General features: G+C 47.3%; 1 protein-coding gene across 1 annotated transcript in view; it reads left to right on the top strand.

Annotated features, from left to right (window-relative positions):
• Positions 1-25,029, top strand: part of MEI1 (meiotic double-stranded break formation protein 1) — a 3,731,473-nt gene that overhangs the window by 512,589 nt on the left and 3,193,855 nt on the right. The window contains exon 5 of the mRNA XM_086963480.1: positions 2,488-2,593. Within this exon, the coding sequence (XP_086819606.1) occupies positions 2,488-2,593 (106 nt within the window). The remainder of the gene's footprint in view (positions 1-2,487; positions 2,594-25,029) is intronic.

Here is a 25,029-nt window from a genome sequence, read left to right as displayed (position 1 = left end):
TAGATTGCCACAACATGCAGGCTTGGGGGGTTTCCGAGACTGGGATGACAATGGGATCTCTACCCTAGGGGACATTATGCATGGCACGGTCTTAAAATCTGTCCAGGATCTCCAGAATGAATATCAGATGCCGAAAACACAGTTTTTTAACCCCTTGCCTGCGGGGCTGATTCCCCCGCTTGGCTGGGGGGCACGCACAGTGCCCCGGTGCTTGTGACGAGCTCAGCTCGTCACGCAGCACGGTGGCGCTGTGCTCATGACGAGCTGAGCTCGTCACGCCACACCTGTTTCTTTAGAACGCTCAGCACAGCGGGGGAATTAGCAATGTGTGCGAGCGTTGCAGCCGTTATGACGAGCTCAGCTCGTAATGAGCACACAGCCACCGTGGCTCATGACAAGCTGACCTCGTCATGAGCATGGGAGGGGTAAAAAATACTTGCAGTTTAGACACGTCATCCTTCCCAGCATTGCGGAGTTGGAGTCTTTTCCAGAGTTCAGTCCTGTTGAAGCTAAAGTATTTATGGGTGACCAACGAGACCATAAAATTTCCAAGATATATCAATCTCTGGTGACAAATTGCCCCACTACTTTAGATAAACTTAGGGCGAGGTTGGAGGATGACCTTGGTCCCAGGGATGAGGAGAACTGGACGGAAGCGCTTGCGTCCCTTCGAGGAGCGGCAATAGCCATGCGCCTTCGGTTGATCCAATTTAATTATCTTTACTGTGTATATTATACTCGCATCAGGCTGTGGAGGGCGGGCTTGATAGAGACCCCATGTGCCTACGAGGTGGCTCTGCAGATGGTACCCTGTTTCACACAAATTGGCAGTGTGCAGTGCTTGAAAGGTTCTGGCGGGGGTTTTGACCTGCCTTCCTGATATCTTGGGGTGGGAGCTCCCGTACTCCTCTAAATTGGTGCTGTTACATATAATGGAGGGGATGGGGGGAAATATTTATAAGCGCCATCCGATGCTACCCGGCTTTTTGCTGGCTAATCAGGCTAAACATCGACATTGCCCGTAAGTGCAAGGGTGGGGCTCCACCTCGGATCTCGGCTTGGAAGAATGGTTTAGATTTCAATATGGGTCTGGAGGTTCCTATCTTTCAGGTACGAGGGTGCCCGTTGAAGAATTTTAAGGTCTGGAAGAGGTGGGCAACGTATCGGGGTTTGGACCTAGAGCCCCCTGCCGTGAGGGACGTGGCAGTTGAGGGTTAAGTGGGGCAGGAGTTGTGGTTCTGGACCTCTAAGGTCTTGTGGATAATGTGTGCAGGCGAATCTGTATTATTATCTGTGTGATACAAAGACAGTGCAGAGGGGATGGGGGTTTGTTTCTTTATTATTTCAGTTTTTGCATAATGTATATATTAAAAGTCAACGCAATATGTTATGTGTAACATGTGGCAGTCTGTCTCATGGTTACAGAGCTCTGCATTGTATTTGACAATTGACATACAAATGGTTGTTAAAAAAAACATCTGTGAAAGAGAGCAATTTGTAGTTACAAGTAAGTGATGTTTGCTACTTGTATGAAGAAGGGTTTTCTGTCATCTGTACTTTTTTATAGATTCACACCTGCCTACCTTCCAGTAGACCTGACGTGTTACATGAAGTAAAACATCTGGCCGAGGAACGTTGTGGGTTGAGTCAATTACCTGTAGGAAGAGGGGATTGATTGTAGCACTATTGTAGGGTTTTCGAAATGTTGTTCACCAGGGGACCAGTTTGACATAGCATAATTTTCAGCTCAGTCTAACCTTTAAAATATACCAAATGGTGGGGACTACATTTACTTGTAAGATTTCCCCAGCACTGGTTATTCTTATTGTTATTGATCCCCCTACGACCTACCTTACCTTTCAAAACAAGTTGGCAATTACAATTACTTGATGGACCAACGAAATTAGCAGTGTAATGGTAGGTCAGGTAAACAAGTTTCACTGACTTTTAACAAACAACCCCAATGTAAGGCTTTGAAAAATGATGCTTTAATATGTACATATAGATTTTTATGTAGAATAATCCCAGTCTTGCATTGAGGAATATTTAAAGCGTTTGTGAATCTATAAAAGATAACAGTTCTGATATGTTATGTACCTGGACCTTCTTTGTACTCAATGTAGTCAACGAGTGTCAGCCCCAGTCTCCTAAATCATACACACCTCCTTCAAGCCTCTTGACACGATCCTTGGCACATATTTTTCCACATGCATGTAGAGAAAAAGCAAGGTAAGTTAAAAGGAGCTGTGTGCGAATTGGGGGAATGGAGCCTGTGAGCGAACTGGCGACCAACTCTGAGACTTCAAATATTCGTCTTCAAAGCACTGTAAGAGCTATACATCTGCTCTGATAATTGCCATTCTTTGGATATCAGCAAAGGGGTTGAAGAACTAAGAGTACAGTTTTAGCTTGAGGATTATTGCATATTTTTAGTGTGGTTCTTGAGCAAGCATTTCTTGTCTGTTTTTGTTGTCTTTTGCAAAATAGTTAACTAAGGTGTCAAGTATGCGGAGCAGTCTTCCAGTCTTCACTTTCCTGGGGAAGTTGGTGGATGCCATACCATCCCTTGCAGAGATGTTTGTGGTTGAACATGGTAAGTGTACAGTGGTGAATCAAAGCAGCACACAACAGTAGAATAAACAAAGGTTTGTTCGAGTAACAAGATACATAGGAGCAACATGAAAAGCTGTGCACCTGCTGTATTGTATTCCACTGTATGCTTCATTCACCCACATGTGTACACTTTCATATCCTTTTATTCACAGCAGAACTCTCTCAATAAGACATATAGCCCTGTAAGATCTCAGTGGGCACTTGGACTTGTTTCCCTTTCTTTTCTTTGTTCAGTGAGGGGAGTGGACCAGAGGTGTAGTGGCCTTTGTGAGGTGTTACAGCTATACCAGTTTTCCTCAATACTGTGTCTGCATTTCTAATTGGTCTATGCACTCTTCTGGTCACGTTTCTTTGGCTGTTCTGTCAGTGGCCAATTATGCCATTCTCTATCGTGGATCTTTTAATTAAATTCTAACGAACAGCCCATCTTCCTCCCCAGTAAAGATAGGAGACCTTGTAATGTATTTAGTGATTGGGCTCTTTTCACTCTCAAGCTTGGGAAAATGTACTCATTCTAATTATTGCTGCATTCCATTGAAGCATAGTCTGCAGCCTGAGTGTCAAAATACTCATTAGTGGGGTTTCTGCCAATCTGACTACATTTTCTTAATTTTTTCCTTCAAAATTAGTTCATTAAGGAGGAATTTACCATGGCATATTGCTTATTGTAAGTTTTAATTGTATATACCTATGTATTGACAAAAATGTGTTTAGATAGGCATCTTAATTTTAAGTATTTTAGCGATGCAGTGAAATGTATTTGATGTTCAATGGTTATGAATTTTATTGTAGTCATCCATGATTGAAAATGAAAAGCAACAATTCTACCATACATGCTACATTAGTCATGGAAAAGCAGTGCAATGTTGAACTTAACTGGAATTCTTCAAACGTGCACATTAGCCCGTCCTCATCTTTTCAAAAGACCCAAACTTCAGCCAGTCAGGAGAAAGCACCATCAACACTTGCTCCTCTAGAGACCACCATATCTCATATTTTGCAGCACAAGGGTGAGAGGATTTTTTTTGATAGGTGAATCGGATGCAGGGAGGAGGGTTGATTGCAGGCGAATCTATGAAAGATGCCAACCCTGGAGAACTATTGGCATTTTCGTTCGCCAGCATTGGATCTTTCATAGATGCACATAGATGTACATGCTTTAATCAGAAAAGCAAGCAATCCACAATACATTTATACTAGTATACAGTATATTACGGATGTTTAAAAAAAAATAGACTCGCTTTATTGAAAAAATTACAGAAGAGCCACCTACAGCAATGCTATTCCTCTCCATTGCTGCATCTAGGCATCCTGGGTACAGATAATTTTTTTTTTACAGATTTCTGCCCTGCCAATGTCTGTTATAGGCATTGCATTGAACGGGGCTTTCCATTTTGAGACACTCCTTGGTGAGTGCATCCTTACAGAATTTTGGCGAGGGCATCCTGATTTAGAATGACAGGATGTTATGACTGTAGCCACACAAAGGGCTAGCCATTGTTTTGAAGGGGTTGTTTATTTTGTTTTAATTAGGGGGAACGAATTCCACCACCATTAGTCAGATTTATGGAAGTCTTTGGTTCGGTTTATATAATACTTATAGCTGATGTTGTCCAAAGTGTCCCTCTCAGCTGCACCAAAAAGTCTTTAACACTGCCGGGTCACTCAGATGGAAATTGGTTGCCACTATTGAAATACACTCGTGATTTATTCTCAATGTAACTCTATCCTTACGAAACTGGAGATCAAGGTCTTTATTTGTGAATTTCTGTAGTTCAGTGGCTCTCTTCATTACTGTTATCATTAGAGAAAGTGCCATCTTCCTAGAGAGACATTTTGACACTGCTTTGTGGACAGATTCTAAGGGATTTCTCATTAACTATAAGAAAACTGTATTTTACTGCCACAAGACTAGTTGTTGTCTTACTAGGGGGAACCCTGAAGAGTCCTTAGATAAATTACCTAATGACATAGTCTAAAGTGGCTATTAATCAGCAGCTAGCAAAATGCAGGATGTGGTTGCCAGATATACCTCGATTATTGCATGCCCCAGACTTGAGAAAAAGCAATCTGATGAGGTAAAGCAGAGAGTAGATGGAGATTTTAGTTATCGCACCATACCAGAATTGTTTCCAATTGCCCGTAAGTCTTAAAGATTGATGAGGTTCTGCATTTAGACAGAATTTATCTGCGTTCCTTTAGAATATTTAGGAAATTATATTAATTTTTCTCAGGAGCCATGTTGGCAAGTTCAACTATGCTGATTTTGGGTGCAGGACTCGGCCTTCGCAGCAAGAGAGGAGATTGACCAGTAGTTAGAACTGCATCCAAGGTTCCTCTAAGAGAAATAAGAGCTCTGTGAACCAGTGTTGTCTGGGCCATGACATGGCTATAAGCATTAGATGGCACAGCTCTTGTGCCATTTTGCTGAGTATCCTCTGGATACAAGGAAGTGTAGGAAAAACATATGCACAGGTCCTTGAGAGAGAACTCTTCTTGCACCAATACTATCGTGAGTGCAACATAGACACCCTTGCACTATAATGCATAATAAGATTATTATCACACTATAATAAGATATAGCACAATTCTACTTTCTCAAGTTGATACAATTCACCACAGCAAATTAGTTTGCTGTACTGTATTGTGCCAATTGTTAGTAAATCTATTCCTCTGTACCAAAGTTGTAGGTGTGTGCTGCACCTGAGAGCCTATAATGAAAAATGGTTTTAACTACCATTATAGCCTGTGGCAATTGTCTGGAGGCACCGACCTCATTGTGAAGTCCTGTGCACAAGGCGCATTCTGTGCATAGTAGGGGCTTGGCCACATAATGGGGCTTAGTTGTGAGGAGGAACTGATTGACCTTTCCGTGGAAAGCTGTGAAAAAGGGAAGGCTTTGCATAGTGGGGGCTTGGCTACTTAATGGGACTTGAGTGCGTGGATGTAGAGGGCTCACTGTGAACATTTGTGCACAGACTGAAGGCTGTGTGTAGTAGGGGCTTGGCCATCTCATGGTCTTGGGTGTCTGAAGGGACTGGCTTCTCTGTAAAGAGCTGTACATAGGGCAAAGACTGTGAGTACTAGTGCCATGGAGGCCTGGAAGGACAGGTCTCTCTGTAAGAGCTGTGCCAAGATGAGGTCTAAGTCTAAGTGTATTAAGGGCTTGGCCTCATATTGGGGCATGGTTTGTGGAGGAAATGGGCTCTTTGTGAAGAGCTGTGCTCTGGGCGATGGGTGTACATAGTAGGGGCTTTGCAACCTATGTCGTATTGATTGTGTATGATAGGTCAGCTACCCGCAGAGGTTCTGGTAGAGGGCATAGCGTGTGCGTAGTAGGGGCATAGGCACCTAATGGGGCTTGGATGTCTGAAGGGAGTGGGCGTTTCTTGAAAACGTTTGTACATGGCAATGGGTGTGCATTGTAAGAGCTTTGCCACCATGTCTTGATTGTGCATGAAAGGTTGGCTATCCCAAGGTGCTTGATTACATAATGGAGCTTGGGTGTCTGGAAGGAGTGGGCTTTCCGTGGAGACATCAGTACAAGGGTGGTTTTAGGATTCAATTGTAGGATTCTGTAGGTGCAATTATATAAAATATGCTGTTGGGCTTTGAGGGGTTTAGTTTTTTTTAGGAATATATGTGACATTTAATAGGTTTCTTAGCGTTAAGAGGTGTGTGTCTGTGTATTGGGTGAATGTTTTTTAGGGTTCAATGGTGTGCTTTTGTTTTTTGTTTTTTTAAAGGGGGAATACTTTTTACTCAATAAATCTAAATAGATCTAGACAGATATATAAAATGTATTTCCTAATAAAATAGCAGTTTGCTGAATCTGCGGGAAAGTTTCCAAAGAGACAATACCTTCACTTTGGGTCCTTCTTGGAAGGTTGTTTGCCGATCCGTTAAGCTGAGGGCAATAACAAGGAAGGCTGGATATGGGGTGTCTAAAAAAAACGATTTTCAATTATATTTCTGTTAGAAAGATTTGGCACAAAGTTAGAACTTGATTCACAGATTGGGTTTTTGGTGTACATTCCAACAGTAGTTTTTGATAAATTTGCATTTAAAGAAAGGCTCTCATTTGGTGTAAAGGAGTTAGCTCTCAGAAAAAGTTACAGATATATATGACAGGTGAGGATACGGGGATATCCTTGTTTCGCAAAATGAAAAAAATTAGTAAAACCCTCGGCCTGGGAAGTTTTTTTTCCTGTGGTACTGTTTGGATCTGCAGATCCAAAAATAAATCCACAGGATCACCAAGATCTGATTGGCTTATACAAGACAAACGAAAATGGTCCCCAACTCCTGACAAAAAAATCCTGAAAAAAGTGAATATAGGGAGATCGGGTGGCACAAGCTGACCCATTGTTTAAAATTTTAATAAAATGTGATTCCTAGTGTTGGCCATGTGCGCTAGGAGTTAGACACTATGCCAGTTCTGTGTCCAGTCTTCTGTATGCAACCAACACACATTGCACATAACCTTTGTCGATGTTCAGAAAAGATTAGCCTCTGAGTTTGTTCTTCTGCCAGGCCCTTGGAAAAATCCTTCACAGTTGGTTAATACACACTCCATACAGTTCTCAGCTGTGTACAACAGAGTTTAGCCTTTGGCCATGCTTACAACTACATCTTGAGCTAAATCGCCTGTGAGTGGAGCTCACAGCTGAAAGCAGTGAAGCACAATCTTCAAGCCTGCACCCAACCGTTCACAACTAATAACTCCCCACTTTACACAGTCTTTGTCCATAGCACTGGGTTTTGACTATTTACCAAGGCTTTGTGCAACGAAAGAGGCTTTTTGCAGGTTTACCCCCATTGTATGCCCCCTCTTGAGTACGAGGTAGTGATGTAATAACTCTGAAATGCCCGAGCCCTGCTAAAAACTCCTTGCATGTGTTATGACCCTTAAAAAGGTGACTGTTTATTTGGATCATACCCAATTGGCATAGCCTAACCTACTTGTAAGTCCCTAGTATATAGTACCAGGGGTACTCAGGACCTATAAGTTAGAGTGTCTCGTCAGAAACTGCAGCAATTGTTGTGCCACCCTGTGTGGGACAAGGTAAAACATGGCTTCTAGTCTGCCATTGAAGACTTCATGGGCAGTTTTAAACTGTTAACTCGACTTTGCCATTTAAGGTAATGGCCTGGTCCTTCCTTTTTAATATATATAAGTCACCCATAAGATAGGCCTGTTGAGCCTTAAGGAGAGGCTGCACCTTCGTGGACTGCACCTTCTGAATCTGGTGGCTAGGAAAGGAGAGGGACTGTGCCTGCTGTGTCCTGCTTTTGGAGAAGTCATCTCTGGAGCCCAGTTGAAGCAAGAGACTCCAAGGGGCAGAGAGCTGACTTACTGTAAACAGCACAGGTACACAACAGCTGAGAAGACTGTCGGGGCGAGTTGGTAGCCCAGATTCCCAAATGACCGCTTCTCGTCACTGTGTAGCACCAGAGACTGGATCCTGAATCCCGAAGTTTCACCAGAGTTTGCTGCAGCTTGTTTGCCCAGAAGGCGAGTTACCATCCAAGGAAGAATTCCTCTGTGATGCATTCTAAAGGTATGCGTGGACTAAGTTCCCATATTTTGACAAATATGTTGTCCAACTTCACAGTTTTACTTCATTAGTGGTAACTCTACCACATCGCGCCACCAACATTTTAGTTTAAGTACTTATTTAATGGATCTCCTCAGTAGTTCTTATGTGTGCCCAAAGCCCCTAGTCAGCTTCTACGGAGATGTCCATGATGTTAGGGAATAATCATCCTCAACTAAATAGGGAACCCCTGTTTTTAACTGTACATTGTTCAAGCTTGAACCTTTAAAAGGATCACCCCTCAGTATATTCCCCACTCTGAATTTGGTTCTTGAAAATGGCAAATCTAGTAGTGGTGGTTATTCTACTTAATTACTGAAATGCATTAACAGAAATGGTATGACAACAAAGGCGTCCTCTTTCTGGAGGAGATATTACCTTTCTGTTAGAGGCCCACGAAGCGTTCAAAACAGAGGTATTCTATTCATGGACTACATTTCCTGCAGCAGAAGCAAATACGCAATTATTTCATACATTCAGTGAAGCAAATAATCCAGGTCAATACAGAGCTGTGAAGATTTTGAAACACCATTAACATTTCAGGAACACACATACTGGTTCCAAGGTGCCCTACTACATGCACTAGAACATGTACAACTGGGACCACTCAGCAATGATGGGGCAACATGCAAGTCCTAGCTGGTTATAAACCATATCCACGAATAGGAGTTCTCACAGCAACAGAACTTCATACACTTTACACAGGTATATTTAGACTATACAGGCATTTGATACAGTTTGTTATGAGAACTGTCACAGCAACTCCACAAGTGCTGTTCAAGCAGCACAGCCACATATGTCTGTACCTGAAATTAGTCCGGTGACTATTAATGCAATTTTGGGTAAGTCCCAGCATTCTGAGTTGCACAAAAAACAAATCCGCTTGAAGCAGTATTTCCTTATAAGGGACCCCAAGATAAACAGATTCTGGTATTTGTTAGCCAACAATTTATATGGACCCATTTATGATGGCTAGGAATGTTTGGACTATGTCCTTGTCTTACTGTTTCAGCAAAGAATCTTGGTGTCCTAATTGACAACAAGCTGTCTTTTAATCTTCAGGTCAATAGGACTGCCTCATCCTATTTCTGGTTATAAGGACCCTTAGGAAGATATTTCCTTTTCTCTCTCTCCTGCGCAGAAACAAGCAGCTGTGGCCCTGATTTTGTCCAGGATGGATTACTGTAATGCACTTTACCTGGACATCAATAAGGCATCTATCAATAAGCTGCAACTTGTCCAGAATGCTACAGCTAGACTTGTATTGGATTGTCTGAAATCTCACTCAATCTCTGTTTCTATTCAGAAATTGCATTGGCTCTCAGCTGATAAACTAATCTTGTTTAGGGCCCTATGCATTGTACATAAGGTGCTTCATAACTCAGGCTCAGAGGGAATTGGACCCCTCTTCCAACGTTATGTCCCACTAGACAGCTGCGTTCTGCTGATAAAAATAGACTGGTTATCCCCGGGTTCAGGGGGGCAAGATGCGGAGCAAGAGCCTTCGCTGTGGCAGCCTCTAAGCTCTGGAATACTTTCCCCATATCGATCTCTTGTTTTGAGTCACACCTTTCTTTTCGTAAGTCTTTTAAGACCTGGCTCTTTACTCTGTAACTGTTTCTTATAGATGGCTGATGCTCCCACCTTCCTGGCAGTGAAACCGCTTTAGCGCCTTGACGCCCTTGGGCAACTGTTCGCACTTTATAAGTTGGTCATTCATTTATTCATCCATAGCTGTTTTGCCTGAAGTGCTAAAACAAATCCAAAATGAGTAAGGGGCTGCCCCTGTCCCGGATTTGGGGATGAAACTCATTGCCAATTATGCTACAGTAACCTCAATTATTTTTAAGCAATATTAAAGGGGAAACTGCAGCTTTAGCAGTACAACAACATCTTGTGCAATTTCCGTTAGCGGATCAGGAGCAAGAACTACCAAAAATGATTGCTGAAGGGGGGCGTGGCTTGGCGGGCGAAGATGGCGGTGGCAGCCTTGTAGAGCTCCCGCCGGCCCGGACTTAATCCGCTCATTTATCCTGGCCCCCGAGCCCACAGTTGGTACCTGGTGAGTGGCATCGGTTCAGTAGAGTGCCCTGCCTTCTCCGGTGTCTTGATCCTGCGATTTCATCTCTTCTGGGGCCCAGAGGCGGCGGCGGCGACGTGCGGCCTAGTGACCGGCTGGGAACCGGGGACCTCGAGTTTCAAGACGCCCAGTGGCGGTTGCAAGCGCGCTGCTGGAGGTGGCATCAACTGCGCAGCTCTCGACCCGGCTCTGCAGCTTCAGTTGCTCACAGATCGTAGAGGTACCATATATTCCTGCACCTTGAGAGGACACTTGCAGGCCACGAGGCGTGGTGGAGGCCTGTCTCTCCCTAGTGAAGCCGGGGCCTCGAGTTTCGCGACTCCGGGACTGTACTGGCCTGCCCCCTTCTTCCTTAGAGGGCACCAGCGCCGACATCCCGCTCCGGGGCAAGAGGCCTCCGGCGCTCATAGCAGCGGACTTGCTCCCGAGGGACTACTGAGACTCGTCGCGGGTGGTGCCCGCCCCGTCCAGAGTGAGGTCCCGTTGAGCCTGAGATCGGCCATGACCAGGGCTAGTGGAGGAGGCCCGCCTAAGCATGGCCCTATTGATAAATTTACGGGGCCCTGCGTTGGCTCCGGGGCATCTGGCGGCGGTAGCGGGTCTGGGCCGGACAATGCAGCGATCCTTGCTGCCATCACCCAATCTCGGGACATGCTTGATGCTAAAATCGGGGCAGTGGGAGCGGACGTTACACTGCTACGCCAAGACCTCCGCAATGCGGTGGAGCGGATCACCGAGACCGAATCTCGAATCACGGTGACCGAAACGGACATTGGTGCACTGAAGAAGAGAATGGCGGAGGTGGAGTGTATCCAGAAGACTCTAGCGGCCCGAGTGGAGGATGCCGAAGGGCGCGCAAGGAGGAACAACCTCCGCTTCATCGGTTTTCCGGAGCGGTGCGAGAAGGATAGCATGGAGCGGTTTCTGACCCAGTGGCTGGAGAGCTGGCTCCCCGAAGGGACACTGTCCGCGTGCTTTGTTATCGAGAGAGCACACAGGGCCCTGACTCAGCGGCCGCCAGAGGGTGAGTGTCCTCGGCCTGTTATCGCCCGGCTGTTGAACTACCACGACCGCAATGTCATACTGCGGGAGGCGAGGAACAAGGGCTCGCTCACCTATGAAAACCATACCATCATGATCTTCCCGAATTATATGAAAATGGTGCAGCAGCAGAGACAATCCTTTGTGGCCGCCAAAGCCAAGTTGCGGGGCCTGAAGCTCCAGTACTCCCTCCTGTACCCGGCCCGCCTGCGAGTGGTGTACCAGTCCCGGACGCATTTCTTTGATACGCCCGAGGAGGTATTTCGTTGGACCGATGAAGCAGTGAGACTCAGGCCGCATGCCCAACCGGGGCTAGACCGAGGCAGGTCCCAGGGATCGTCGCCGGAGCGGACGAACCGCCCAAACCGAAAAGGACGACACCGGAGGTCTAGATCGAGGAAACGGTCAGCCTCCGCTAGTGCAACGCAGACCGATGGCGCGAGGGATTCGGAACATTCCGATGCTGGCAGCTGAACTCTGATGGGGACTAGACCTTCTTTCTGCCGGGTAATGTGTTGCCCTACATCGCGATGGATCGGCTGGTGAGACTGTTCTATTGAGACTTTATTCATGCCAGTCAATATACATCTGAGACTCCCTGAGACTATTAGTGGGAACGCTGTGGGGCTCGGGAGGCGGCTTCTATGGGCCTCAGACCCTCACGAGTTGTGGGTGTTGTTGGGGGGGTGGTGAGTGTGTGATGATCGGGGTGTTGGGATCCATTGGTATGGCGGGCCCTGGGTCCTCTGTTCTGGACCCGGGTCTCTCCATGCCGCGACAGATACTTCAATGTTCTATGAGGTATTGGGGTGGGGGGAGTGGGGCGAGGGGGGCGTTGTTCTGTTGTTGGTGTTTGGGGGGGCTTGGGCCTGGGGTGGACTGCTGGGCGTTAGGGTTGGGGGGGTGGGACCACACGTGTATATTGCTGCTGGATTTGCTGAATGGTGGGGTGCACCGGGGTGGCGCGGAGGGCCCGGTGGAGGGAACTGTTTTGATGATGGCTGATCATACGACTGTGTCTCCTCATAAGGCCATTCGCGTTGTGACGTGGAATGTGAGGGGGATCCTTGATAAAATCAAACGTGGGGCTGTGTTACGCTGGGGGAAAAGGGAGACTGTGGATGTGCTGTTGCTTCAGGAGACCCATATGTTGGGCTCCAAGGTCCTTAGCCTCCAGAGATTCGGCTTCCAGCAAGTGTACCATGCAGGCTTCGCGAGGGGCTCACGAGGGGTGGCTATCTTGGTCCATCGCAGGGTGGCGTATGTACATGAAAAGCAATGGATTGACCCTCAGGGCCGATATGTCTTCATCAAGGGCCTGCTGGGTACCGGGAAGATGGTTTTTGGTAGCGTGTATGCCCCCCCTCCCATGCAATGGGCCCTGTCTGAGAGACTGTTTGCGTTATGGGACGAAATTCCGGATGTGCTGACCGTGGTTGGGGGTGATTGGAACGAGGTTATGGATGTGGGCTTGGACCGCCAGAGACGGGTGCCTGTTGCTGTGGATCCCCCCCCTGCAGCCGCCCACACTAGATTGCGTGCAACGGTGGATAGCTTGGGCTGGGTTGATGTTTGGCGCCACTTTCATCCTGCTGCGCGTGAATTCACATATGTGTCGGCGGTGCATGGTTCCTTCTCGAGACTTGACTATCTGTTTGTGCCTGGTGCCTGTCTGAGCCGAGTCAGGGACGCTGCGATACTCCCCAGAGGTCTGTCTGATCACTCCCCAGTTGTGGCTACCATAGGCCTCCCCTCGAAGAGACAGCCGTTTCGATGGCGGATGTCGTCGTGGCATTTGCAGCAGCCCGAGTATGTGCATCACCTGCGTGAGGCGATTGATAATTATTGGAGAGATAACCTAGTGGGGGATGTGGATGCAATGGTGGTGTGGGAGGCGCTGAAACCCACGATACGGGGTGTTGATATTGCTTGGTGTGTGGCTGCACGGCGGAAGCATCGGGAGGCCATTGTGGCCGCCGCCACCCGCGTGGAGGAGTTGGAACAACGTGGCCAAGATGGGGGCGACGAGGACGTGATACGGCAGCTCCTGCAGGCCCAGCAATCGTACGCCTCGGTCCTATATGACGAAGCCAGACAGGCGTGGCTCGCCACGCGTGGCAGGGTTTATCAGTGGGGCGACAAGTCCTGTACAATGCTTCACAAGTTGTGCCAGGCGACCTTTCAGCCTCTCGCGTTGCCGGGTCTTACGGCGGACGACGGTTCGGTTATGACAGACCCAGACATGCTCGCATCTAGCTTTGCCCATTATTATGAGACGCAGTACGCCTCCCGAGACCACCTAGAGACGGGAGAGATCTCCGCCTATCTTGACGACCTGCTGCCACAGGCCGTCTCAGATGAGACCAGAGCTACACTGGACGCCCCGCTCACGGCTGAGAAACTCGGGGAGGCCCTGGGACAACTAAATACAGGGAAGGCGCCGGGCCCGAGCGGCTACCCATGCGAATTCTATAGAAAGTTCCACCTCCAGCTGGGACCTCAATAAAGGCGCGCGCTGGAGGCAGCGCAGACCCACGGGGAACTGCCGCCAGACTGGCGCCATGCCGAAATCGTACCGGCCCATTTCTCTTTTAAATATCGAGGCCAAAATTCTGGTTAAAGGCCTTGGCGAACCGACTGCTGCCCCTTATTACTGACCTGGTCCATCCTGACCAGGCCGGATTCATGCCCCGTAGGGCCACCCGTCATAATATTCGGCGGGCGCAGGCGGCGGTTGACGCCATGGGCGCTCGAGATGAGCAGGCGGCACTCCTACTGGCAGAATGAACAGGGCCTTTGACTCTGTGAGCTGGGCATACCTGTTTACCCTGTTGACCCGCATTAACCTAGGTCCAGTGTTCTTGTCGTACCTACGCTTGCTCTACACTAACGTCACGGCCTCCGTCCGAGTGGCCGGGGCCACCTCCGGGCGCTTTCGCATTGGTCGGGGCACTCAGCAGGGTTGCCCTCTGTCCCCGTACCTGTTCGCCCTTGCTATGGAGCCCCTGGCGTCCCGGGTGCGGGCAGATGCTCAGCTGCGTGGATTTGTCTGGAACGACGACCTGGTAGATAGGATTGCGCTGTATGCGGACGATGTCCTCTTCTTTCTCACCGACTTACAACGCTCGGGTCCCCGGGTTCTGGAGGTCATGCGCGTCTTTGGCGAGATCTCTGGTCTTCGACTCAACCTTCATAAGTCGACCCTGTGGGTGCTGGGCGGCGGAGTTGTGACTGACCCCTGGGCTGAGGGACTGCGGGTGGCGACGGATGGTCTGAAGTATCTGGGCATCTTCCTATCGGAGTCACACGTCGTGGCTTGGGCTCGTGGCGTCCTGCCAGTGTGGGAGCGGGTCCAGGCTGATGTCAAGACTTGGTCCAGGATGCCGCTTACCATCTTTGGAAGATCGGCCATCTTCAAAATGGTGGCGCTTCCGCATCTCCTGTATCAACTTCAGAATTTTTCGTACCCTATCGGCCCACAGTGGTTTCGTCAAGTTAACTCTGTGCTGGGTCGATTCCTGTGGGCTGGCGGTGCGTCCAGGGTGGCATTGAAGACATGCTTCTTGTCCACGTATAGTGGTGGCCCGGCCACCTCGGACCTCCTCTCCTACTACCAGGCTACCCAACTGCTTATTCTTAATGAATGGTGGTACAGTGATAGGGGGGATCCGGCGTATGCCTTGGAACGGTCGCTCATGGGTGATCATACACTCCATACCATTCTGTATTCAGCTCGCCTGCGCCGCGTATTGCCGTCGGTTACCAGAGTGGTCTTTGCTGTGTGGAGGCAGGCCCTGCGCCGCATGGGCTGGTGGGGCAAGTTAAACGCCGAGACGCCGCTTTGGCACAATGGTTTGCTCCCGTAGCTGGCGGCCCTGACCGGTTTTGAGGGCTGGGAAGCCATAGGTATTACGCTACTGGGCCAGGTCATGTCCGGCACCACCCTTAAATCATTTGAGGAACTCCGTACAGAGTTCCAAATGCCTCAGTCCCAGTTCTTCCGTTACTTGCAGCTGCGCCATGCCCTCACCCCGAGCATCGCCAGCCTAGACTCCTTACCGGAATTCAGCCCGGTTGAGGCAAAAGTGTTTATGGGGGATCTGGGGGACAGAAAGGTTTCCCGGATATACCAGACGTTGGTCATTCATTGCTCCTCTACCCTACACTCTCTTCGGGCGGCATGGGAGGTGGACATTGGCCCTCTCGATGAGGACGATTGGAGGGAGGCGCTAGAATCCCCACGTGGAACCGCCATCGCTGTCCGGCTCCGACTCGTCCAATTTAAATACTTGCATCGAGCCTACTATACTCGTGAACGGCTGTGGAGAGCTGGGTTGATTGCATCCCCGGAATGCTTGCGCTGTGGGGCGGTGCCTGGGTCCCTGATACATACTGTGTGGTCGTGTGGTCGGTTGTCTGGGTTCTGGAGGGGTGTGTGGAGTTGTCTGTCCGAGGTCCTGGGCTGGGACCTTTCCCGTACACACCGGCTGGGATTATTGCACATCATGGATGGGATTGGGGGGAACATTTATAAGCTCCATTTGTTGCTCTTGGGGCTTGTTGTTGCCAAGCGGGATCTGGCCCGGGCGTGGAAAGCGGTGAGGGCCCCCCGCCTGTCTGCGTGGAAAGCTGGGCTGGATTATTTCATGGGCCTGGAAAAGCCGATCTTTGAGGCGAGGGGCTGCCCGCGCAAACACTACAAAATTTGGAAGCGATGGGCCGACTACCGGGGTCTGTCCCTGGATCCCCCAGCGGAGCGAGAGGAGGACATTTGACGGCAGTGACGTTGTTGGCCCGAAGCAGTGTCGCTCCAGTTGCGCTGCACCTACACACATTTTATTCTATTGCTATATGTACTCGTGTGGTTGGGGGGGGATGGGGGGAGTTTTGGGGTTGGGGGGGTCGGGGTTGAGGGGAAGGGTGGGTTAGAGGGGGTTTTTCATACTGAGCCTATTCTTAAGACCTGTTTAAACATTTGCTGCCTATGTGATTTACTGTACCGATATTGTCGTGGTGATCTTCGGTCTTGGGGATGCCACGTTTTTATTGCTCATTTGCTCAATAAAATTGGTTGTGAAAAAAAATGATTGCTGAAACCTATACAGCTATAGGTCAAGATAATTTGGAGCCAGACCTAATAAACCACAACTTAAGGGTAGTTCTGAAAAGGATAACTCAAAACAGTCCCCGGAGTCCTCTAAAAAAACACTAGCATAAATGAAACAATAAAGAAATGACTAACTAATGGGTTGGATCTCCACAGCCTGAGTCTTCTGAAAAACACCATAACTTGTGCAACCGTGAAAGTATTAACCCCTTCCATGCTGATGACGGCCCCCATCCGTCATGCATCACGGTGCTCGTGTGCTCATGACGGCTGGGGGCCGTCATAAAGCCATTGATTCTCTAAAAGCCTAGCACGCGAGGAAAATCGGCCCAGCATGGAAGGGGTTCAACAGCCTGATAGGTATCAGTATACTAATACATTTCCTTCTCGTTCATTTCTATCAGAGCGCAGATAGGAGGAGTACGTGAAGCAGAATAAGGACTCACAAGGCTCATCTGACCACATCATGAATCATAAAATAGGAAGACAAACTTCCACAACAGAAGCCTCAATTCCAGAAGAAGAATGTGGCAGGTATTTCTCTTAAATATGCCACACATATTGAGGACACTGCTTCGGAACCAAGAGTGGACACAGAATCTCCTAGACAGCACACCATCAGTCACAATAGTTTTCCGGAATCTTCAGGAGTTTCTGGTGGTGAGAGCAACTAATATTTTGTTCAGGTGGAAACAGCACATCAGAGTTAGTTCTCCAGGTAGATTATATGATTTGAACATTCAAATTGAGGGGGACATTCCATGCACCATTAAAGTCCTTTTTTGGGAAACTTTTAATCCAACATATGACATTCTCTTGCCTGAAAGGGATTGGCCACCTGAGATTGTTAAAAAGTCCACATGGGGAAGACATAATAATACCATGCTTATCCGGTCCGTTCCTGAAGGAGTTAAGCAAACGTATTCCACAGAGTGGGCCCTTGCACAAGTCCCAACGTTATACAGCAATCATGTTTGCTTGGATCTAGGCTCATTGTATCATGTCATACCAATAAGGTCCAGCCCACAAGTGTAACCACAATATGCAGTTAAGCATGAAGCTGAACAACATGATAGAGAAATTCTAACACAACTTGAATATCGAAGCGCCAGTGAGCCTTGCACATCGCCAGTGAACAATCCTTTTGTTTCCAGTAGCGAAACCAGATCATTCATATTAAATATTTTTAGACTGTAGACATTTAAACAGTCACAAACGAACATTTGCAGTGCAAAATTCACAGTGTGCAGCACTAATGAACAACATTGTGCGCACAAAAATAGAAAACAACTTTGGACATTTCCAGTGCTTTTTCTGCCAAAACATAGCACCTGAAAGCAGTTATCTAACCTCATTCACAGGGCTTCGGTCAAAAAATGAATGTTGGCCATGACTGGGAATCTCCAGTAGCGTGCAGGAATTTGCGTTTGGCCGAGCAACAATATCAAAGCACACTCATGGTAGAAGCCAAGCAGGCTTGGCTGGCCTCCCAAAGCTGAATCTATCAGCGAGGAGACAAATCCAGTAAACTATTGTATAGACTATGCAAACAGACGGCGGCATCCGCTCCACTTCCCCCTATCCAGGATGCCTAAGGTATGACCATCACAGACCCTGTTGCGATTGCTGGTAATTTTGCACAATTTTACGGTGATCTACATCGACCAAGAGAGGTAATACAGGTATCGCTAATTGAAAGGTTTCTGGATGATATCCCACCACTCACTGTCTAGAGAGACGCACGGGACTCCCTGGACACACTGATCACATTAGAGGAGGTCACAGCAGCTGTGTCCGAGATGCGGACAGGCAAGGCCCTCTGCCCTAATGAATACCCTACCGAATTTTTCAAAACATTTATAATCCAACTTGGCCCCCATCTCCTTAACACCATCCAGGAATCGGTTGAGAAGGCGTGTCTTCCACCAGACTTGCGACATGCAGAGATTGTGGTCTTTCCTAAACCCGATCGACCACCCGAACATCACTCCTCCTATCGCCCAATATCTCTTCTAAACATTGAGACCAAAATCCTAGCCAAAATTCCCGCAAACAGGCTGTTGCCATACATGCCAGAAATTTGTACATCTCGATCAAGCCGGCTTTATGCCTCATCGCTCCTCTCACCATAACATTCGACGAGCACATAATGCACCTCGTCGCCAATACCTGGAACACCCTACCCACCCATCTACAGCAGACCCAAGACCTGCTTGCCTACAGAAGACTCCGCAAGACCTGGCTCTTCGAGCAGTAGCAGCACCCCCTACCCACAGCGCCCTGAGACCACCCTCACAGGTAAGTAGCGCGCTTTACAAATACTATGATTGATAGAACGGTTAAATAGACCAACAGGTTTATTATTGGCCGATATGGGTAAAGCTTTTGATTCTATTAGCTGTAAATATCTGTTCACACTCTTGTCCAGGTACAATCTTGGTCCACAATTTATTAATTATGTCAGACTCCTGTACACGGATTTAGCCAGCCTGCAGTCGGAACAAAACAGTAGTACTCTGCTACCTGTGCAATAGTGAGGGGTAAAATGAGGGATGAAGCCTTCTAGCCTCTCAAAGCATTTGCACAATCACTAGGTGATTGTACTGCACAGCTAGTTGAACTGAAAGCTCTAATTCTGGCACTAGAGAATACCGATCCTGAATTTCATACACTAATAGTGTGTGGTTCATATTCTTGTGTTCTGCCTTACAATGAGCACTTACACAGTTGGTGCCTGAATGGATTCAGAGACCTTAAAGGGAATACTATCAAGCACAAGTTGCTTTGGGAAAAGGTGGCACATTAGAAAGAATGGTTGCCACGGTCTCATGGAATTCATTCATTGAGTCACCAACCTGTTGGAATACACGTTGCTGGGAATTCACTGGCTGATGAAGCGACAAAGGCAGCAGTTCAAACTGCTGTCATAGCTGCAATAACTCATTCTCATACAAGAGTTGATGGAAAAATCATGGTTGCTATCAATGATATGTGCGCTGGCATACCATTACCTAAAAAATACCCAGCAAAACTCTCCTACCTATCAAGTGTGCAAAGTATACCTTTTGCTCATATCCCCGGAGTGGGGGATCAAGTGATTCCAAAGTCAGGGCACAGACTAGGTGCCAGGAACTATTACATCACCTAGCAAAGTTTTAAAAGAATAATGTATCTGTAAAGTCTCTGTTGGACCAAAAATATGAAATTGGACCTTACCCCACATCAATGCCACTGAGGATGGTAAATGCAAAAATGTTCACAAGGGACCGGTCATTTTGCACTTTATGTGATGAAGAATGAGGTTGATAATAGCATTGATAATAGCGGCATTGATAATAGCGGCTCATGAAGGGTTAGCTTCAGTCCATGTAGATGTGGCGGCTACAATTTCATTACACCAACAATGCTACTGGTGGCCCCATCTTTACAAACATGCCAACCAATATGTCTTTAGCTGTGACATTTGTCAACAAATAAAAGCTTCCACCGCAGCATGCCCTACCACAGACACCTCTCCTAGTTACTAGCAAGCTGAAGGCTTGTGTGTTTCTCGACCACTGAATTCTGCTGGCTCCTTTAAGTAATCCTGTTAGCACTGGATTTGTGTTCTCGATTCCCATGAATATGGCCACATTAATCGGCTGACGTTCAAAATGTTATAGCCGATTTGCAAGTCTTTATCGGCATATATGCAGCAGTTTCATTCCACTCAGACCTGAGACCAGCTTTTGCCTCTAGAGCTTACCAGGGTACCATGGAGACTCTGGGTGTGGCTGTGCATTATTTCTCCCCCTTCCATCCTGAGGGAAATTCTATAGTGGAGAGGAAAAACTGTGACTTAAAGCAGTCTTTAACATCTAGAGTATTAGATTCAGATCACAGTTGGAGCCATCATCTGTATGGAGTACAGAGTTCTTTAAACCTGCCTTGAAGATCCTTGGGTGTTCAGACTCTCAATGAATTCCTGTTAGGAGTCCAGATGTGGGTCCCAGACCCGATAATCTTGGTACAGTGGCAGCAGATATGCCTTTTGACATCAATGAACATTTAGCTGGCTTACAGGAACTGAAAGATTTCTGAGATGACTGTTGAAACAAGCATTTCAAGGGTTCTGCCACTGGAGAATTGAAGGTGTAACCAGCGACTCTTGTCTGAATTCCAAAGAGTGGGGATCTAGTTTGGGAGAAGATCGTCGATAAGAAAGAGTTTGGCCCATCTTACAGAGCACCAGTGCCAGTTCTGGCAGTTGAAATTGCAAGAACAGTACTTTTGCCACCATTGCTGGTTGGAAACACAAGAGATTTGTAACCATTGATCTAATAATCCCACACCATGTGACCAGTCCTACTCAGTAGGCCAAGAGGGCTCCTGGGTAGTTGCCTGTCTCCTCTCACTCCCATATAGGAAATCCCTTTACCAAGCATTAAATAATACTGAAATTTCCACTCGCTGGCGGGCGATACTAGACACTGATTTTTTTTTGCTACTTCCAGTTACTCTACCAACACCATACACTCACCTTATGTGAATTCACACTATTCGACTGCCTCTCCTAACAACAAAGGTGTTTATTATGATTCACTTTTGAAAATATACACAGTTCAACATTGCCACGTGAGGTCCCTGCTTTTGCAGTGACTGCCTCTGGCTATTTTCTGAACGTTGATGGCTTTTTCTCAGATTCATCAGATAAACTATTGCATGGGATTCGTGCACTTATTTATGGGCTTAAACATGCATTCCACCTTGGATTTATGTTTGAATTACATCTGTATTGCTCTTCCTTTTCGTTTGGATTGGATTTATGACAGTTTTCTTTTTGCTCCTCAACTGATATTATATCCGAGAACGTTCTGCTGTTGAACAGGTAACCAAGGGATTGAAACCTCATTCTTCATCACATAAAGTGCAAAAAGACCGGTCCCTTGTGAACATTTCTGCATTTACCATCCTCAGTGGCATTGATGTGGGGTAAGGTCCCATTTCATATTTTTGGTCCAACAGAGACTTTACAGATACATTATTCTTTTAAAACTCTGCTAGGTGATGTAATAGTTCCTGGCAGCGTGTCTGATGATTGGAACATTAATAAAATGCGCTCTATGTTTTCTGAGCTTGAATATAATGCATTATTTGAAAGTGAAGATATGTATAGTAGAACAACTAATTATGATAAAATGTTCTGTTATCATCAATATAGCAAAGAAAACATTCTTACCAACACTAAATGTATTTGTTCTACTTCTTTTATTCCTCAACTGTCTGAACAAGGTTATCAATTTTAGAAAGACAATATTAATTTGAAAAGTGTTTTGGGAACAAAGGAGTGGCAAGTATCCGGTAAGGAAGTTTTGTTTAGAGCATGTCTGATACCAAGACAGATGATTTTTCTGAACAAAACAGTACCGCAAACATCGAGCCATAAGTTGACTAAAATTAAGGTCATGAGCACACCAAATTTTCCTTCATTTACACATTTTGATTATTGGCAGCAGTTTACAAATGACACTGAGGAACAGCTCAACAACATGGTATAGAATGGCACATACACGGCTTCCCATTCCAGTTCAGATGGGTGGCTAGTGTGGCCATTAGATACTAATGGATGTCATGCACATTTTTTTAAAGACTGCAAAGGGTTTTAGGTTAACCAGACCAGACCCATGTTATGTGCAGACACAATACTCAGGGATTGTTACAACATACAGTGTGGGAAAGTTATGCCAGCAATTACTACGATATTCCACTCTGGATGCTCTGGAAGAACATTTGCCTCTCCTTTCTGGTGATTTTGATTTACAGGCGTTCTTGTTAGGATCTAGAGCACCACATCAGAAACACTTTCTACATGCCACATATAATAAACTTTGGAAAGCTTCCCTACAGGAAATTGCTATGCTCCTATGAGAAATTGACAGGGCTTATTAAGAAAAGGCATTGGCTATGGTTGATAACGGTATGACTACTTTATCAACTAGGATTTATTCTCTGAATAATATTGTGTCCTCTGCAGTTGGAATCATACAGAACGACATGTCCCTCTTACAACAAGGACAAATCCACCTTAGATCAATTATGCAGTTGAGCTGGACATTGCAAACTCTGAAGTGTGGTCGCATATATTGGTAACACCTAAATGTGTCAGATTAATTTTTGCCTTATAATTCAACACAATCACTGAAAATAATGGCAGAGAAGGAAGCATTGTACACAATGTTAAGCATTGAGCACCTAGAGGAGCCGCCTTTTACTGTAGCCGAGGCACTATCTGCTAAGTAGTTAATTCACAGATTAATTTCTCTGCCAATTTCTATGTTTCTTTTCGTATCATGTTCAAAACATTTTCCAGTAGGCAGGTATGAGGCCTTAGGGGAGAGATTTGCACAAGAGTCATGGGTCCTACCTTTTAATTTCTTATGTAGGAATGGGGATACTGATGTGTTTCTCAGGGGAAACGGATGCAAATCTTTGTTTGGCCATTCTCTATAGGGCAAGGAGGTCACGCTTATGGCATGTGTAATGCGTCGGTGGTCAACTTAGCATGTTATCATAAGGTTGCCCAGTGCTTTGATTCAGCCGGCATTCAGATTACTACCAAATGAAAGTTATTTGATACTGAATCACCAATATTATTGTGGGATGACACTTGGAGTAGCCTATGTGGTAACGGCTTCCAGGGTTGTGACTTGCTTGAATAATGTGTTATTTCCACCCACGCGTACAGTGAAAGAGGTGACTGTTTTGCCTACGATAGCCATTTGTAATGTGAACTTTGATTAGTTGAGTACACTGAAAGCCTTATTGTTTCAGAAGGAGGTTTCTGTAACATCTACTAGAGAGATGTTTGATCTCCTAGTAGCAAAGTCTTCTCTGACATTCAATTGCTGCTATGCACTAACCTCCTTCAACATTACGGAGTACTTGTGCACTTCATAAATAATACATCTAGTTCTGCAGGAGTAAGCAATTGGGTCTGGCTTGGTTAGCCTGTTCCAGACTGTCTTCAGTGTGATTCCTTCCTTCATACATTCTCTGGTTTCCAGGGTCTTTGGAGATATACAGCTGGTACTTTTTCTAATTGTCTGAAATGTCATCCTATTTATTTCTGATCCACAATGGAGGTTCGACCTTGCGCCAAATAGGGATGTAACTGCCACAAGTGCTACTGTGTCATTGGCGTAGGATGCATTTGTTTGGCGCATCCATGCTTTGCGAACTTAATCACAACTGGTCTTTGTTCTTTTGACCTGAGTGGTTACATTATGTTCAGGCTGCCTTCCACTGTCTCTTGTGCACGTTTGAGTGTGCTATGGATAGGTGCCTTGGACTGCAACCGGTTCAATCTACGGATATGGATCTGCTGATGTGCCATTTACATATTCATTTTCACTGTTGTCTTATGCGATTGCCATTGTTACAAAATGCCTATTATGAGTCATTCTTGGAGGGGGCGTGGCCAAGACGGCCCAAATGACAGACGCATATCCCTGAGGCTCCGACCGGCGGCCCGTGTAATCAACACACATCATAGCCCCATGTACCTGCAAACTACACGGCACGCAGTACCTGGGCCTGGCTAGGGCAGAGGAGGTCCAGGTGGGCTCATATCCCTGATCCATGCGTGGTTTTGCACAGTCGGAGCGTCCTAAGGGTGCTCCCCAGGACCAGGGGACAAGATGGCGGTCCCACCGCACTTCGGCACGGCTCGCTGAGCAACGGGGTGAGCACCGACGTCGGAGGGAGAAGGCAGCAGAAAATCGGGTACTCTAGGTGAGGGCGAGGCAGCCCCCCGGCTGGCCCTGAGGGGGTGGACATTCCCAAGTACCGGTGCTGCGGAGCGCTCCTGTAGGAGGCGGCCGGGGCGAGCAGATCCCGCGCCATACCGGAGTAAGGACACGCTCTGAACCCCCCCTATCTCAGCGGAATATCCGGGCCCACAGGGCGAAAGAACCAAGACGATTCCCGGGGGGACCCCCCAGAACCTGCATTGCAGTCCCGCAGACCCGAACCGAGAGTGGGACCCCTTAAGGTTGACGAGGCCAGTGCGTGTCCCCCCGGAGGCATGGGCGAGAGGACGGATTGGTGACGGCCGAGCACGAACGCTGGGACACACGAAAGACACCAATCCCCTGCGCAACTATTCCAGGCCTGAACAGCGGGAACACCGCAAATAACGGACAGGTGGGGGCGCGGCATTCACCAAACAGGCCCCGGAGCGACAGACGACCTCTGGCTCCGGGACTTGATGACTGCCCTGGGCCGCCTACCCTGCCGCCCCGAGGCCCCACGCTGCTGGGGAGTGCAGTCCATGTTCCATTTTAACCAGGGAATGCAGTGAGAGAGGTGACGGTTGATCGGGGGGGGCTGCAAAAATTCCATTGGGACTGCGGGTACACCCTCGACACCCAGCCTGAGCAGAAGAATGAAGCCCCCCCCACTGCAAAGACCACATAGGCAGGATAGACATTGTGTTCTAGGGAATAACCCTGTAAACACGCTTTGAATGGCAGCTGGGAACTGAAATACGGCCTGCACGGCGCCGGGACCCAGATGCGCAGAGAGGCGGAAAGGGTAAGCGGATAGCGGCCTGC

The sequence above is a fragment of the Lissotriton vulgaris genome, chromosome 1_1, assembly GCF_964263255.1.
Source record: "Lissotriton vulgaris chromosome 1_1, aLisVul1.2, whole genome shotgun sequence".
NCBI lineage: Eukaryota > Metazoa > Chordata > Amphibia > Caudata > Salamandridae > Lissotriton > Lissotriton vulgaris.
Note: the sequence above shows the minus strand (reverse complement) of the source record. Positions and strands in the feature narration are given on the sequence as shown.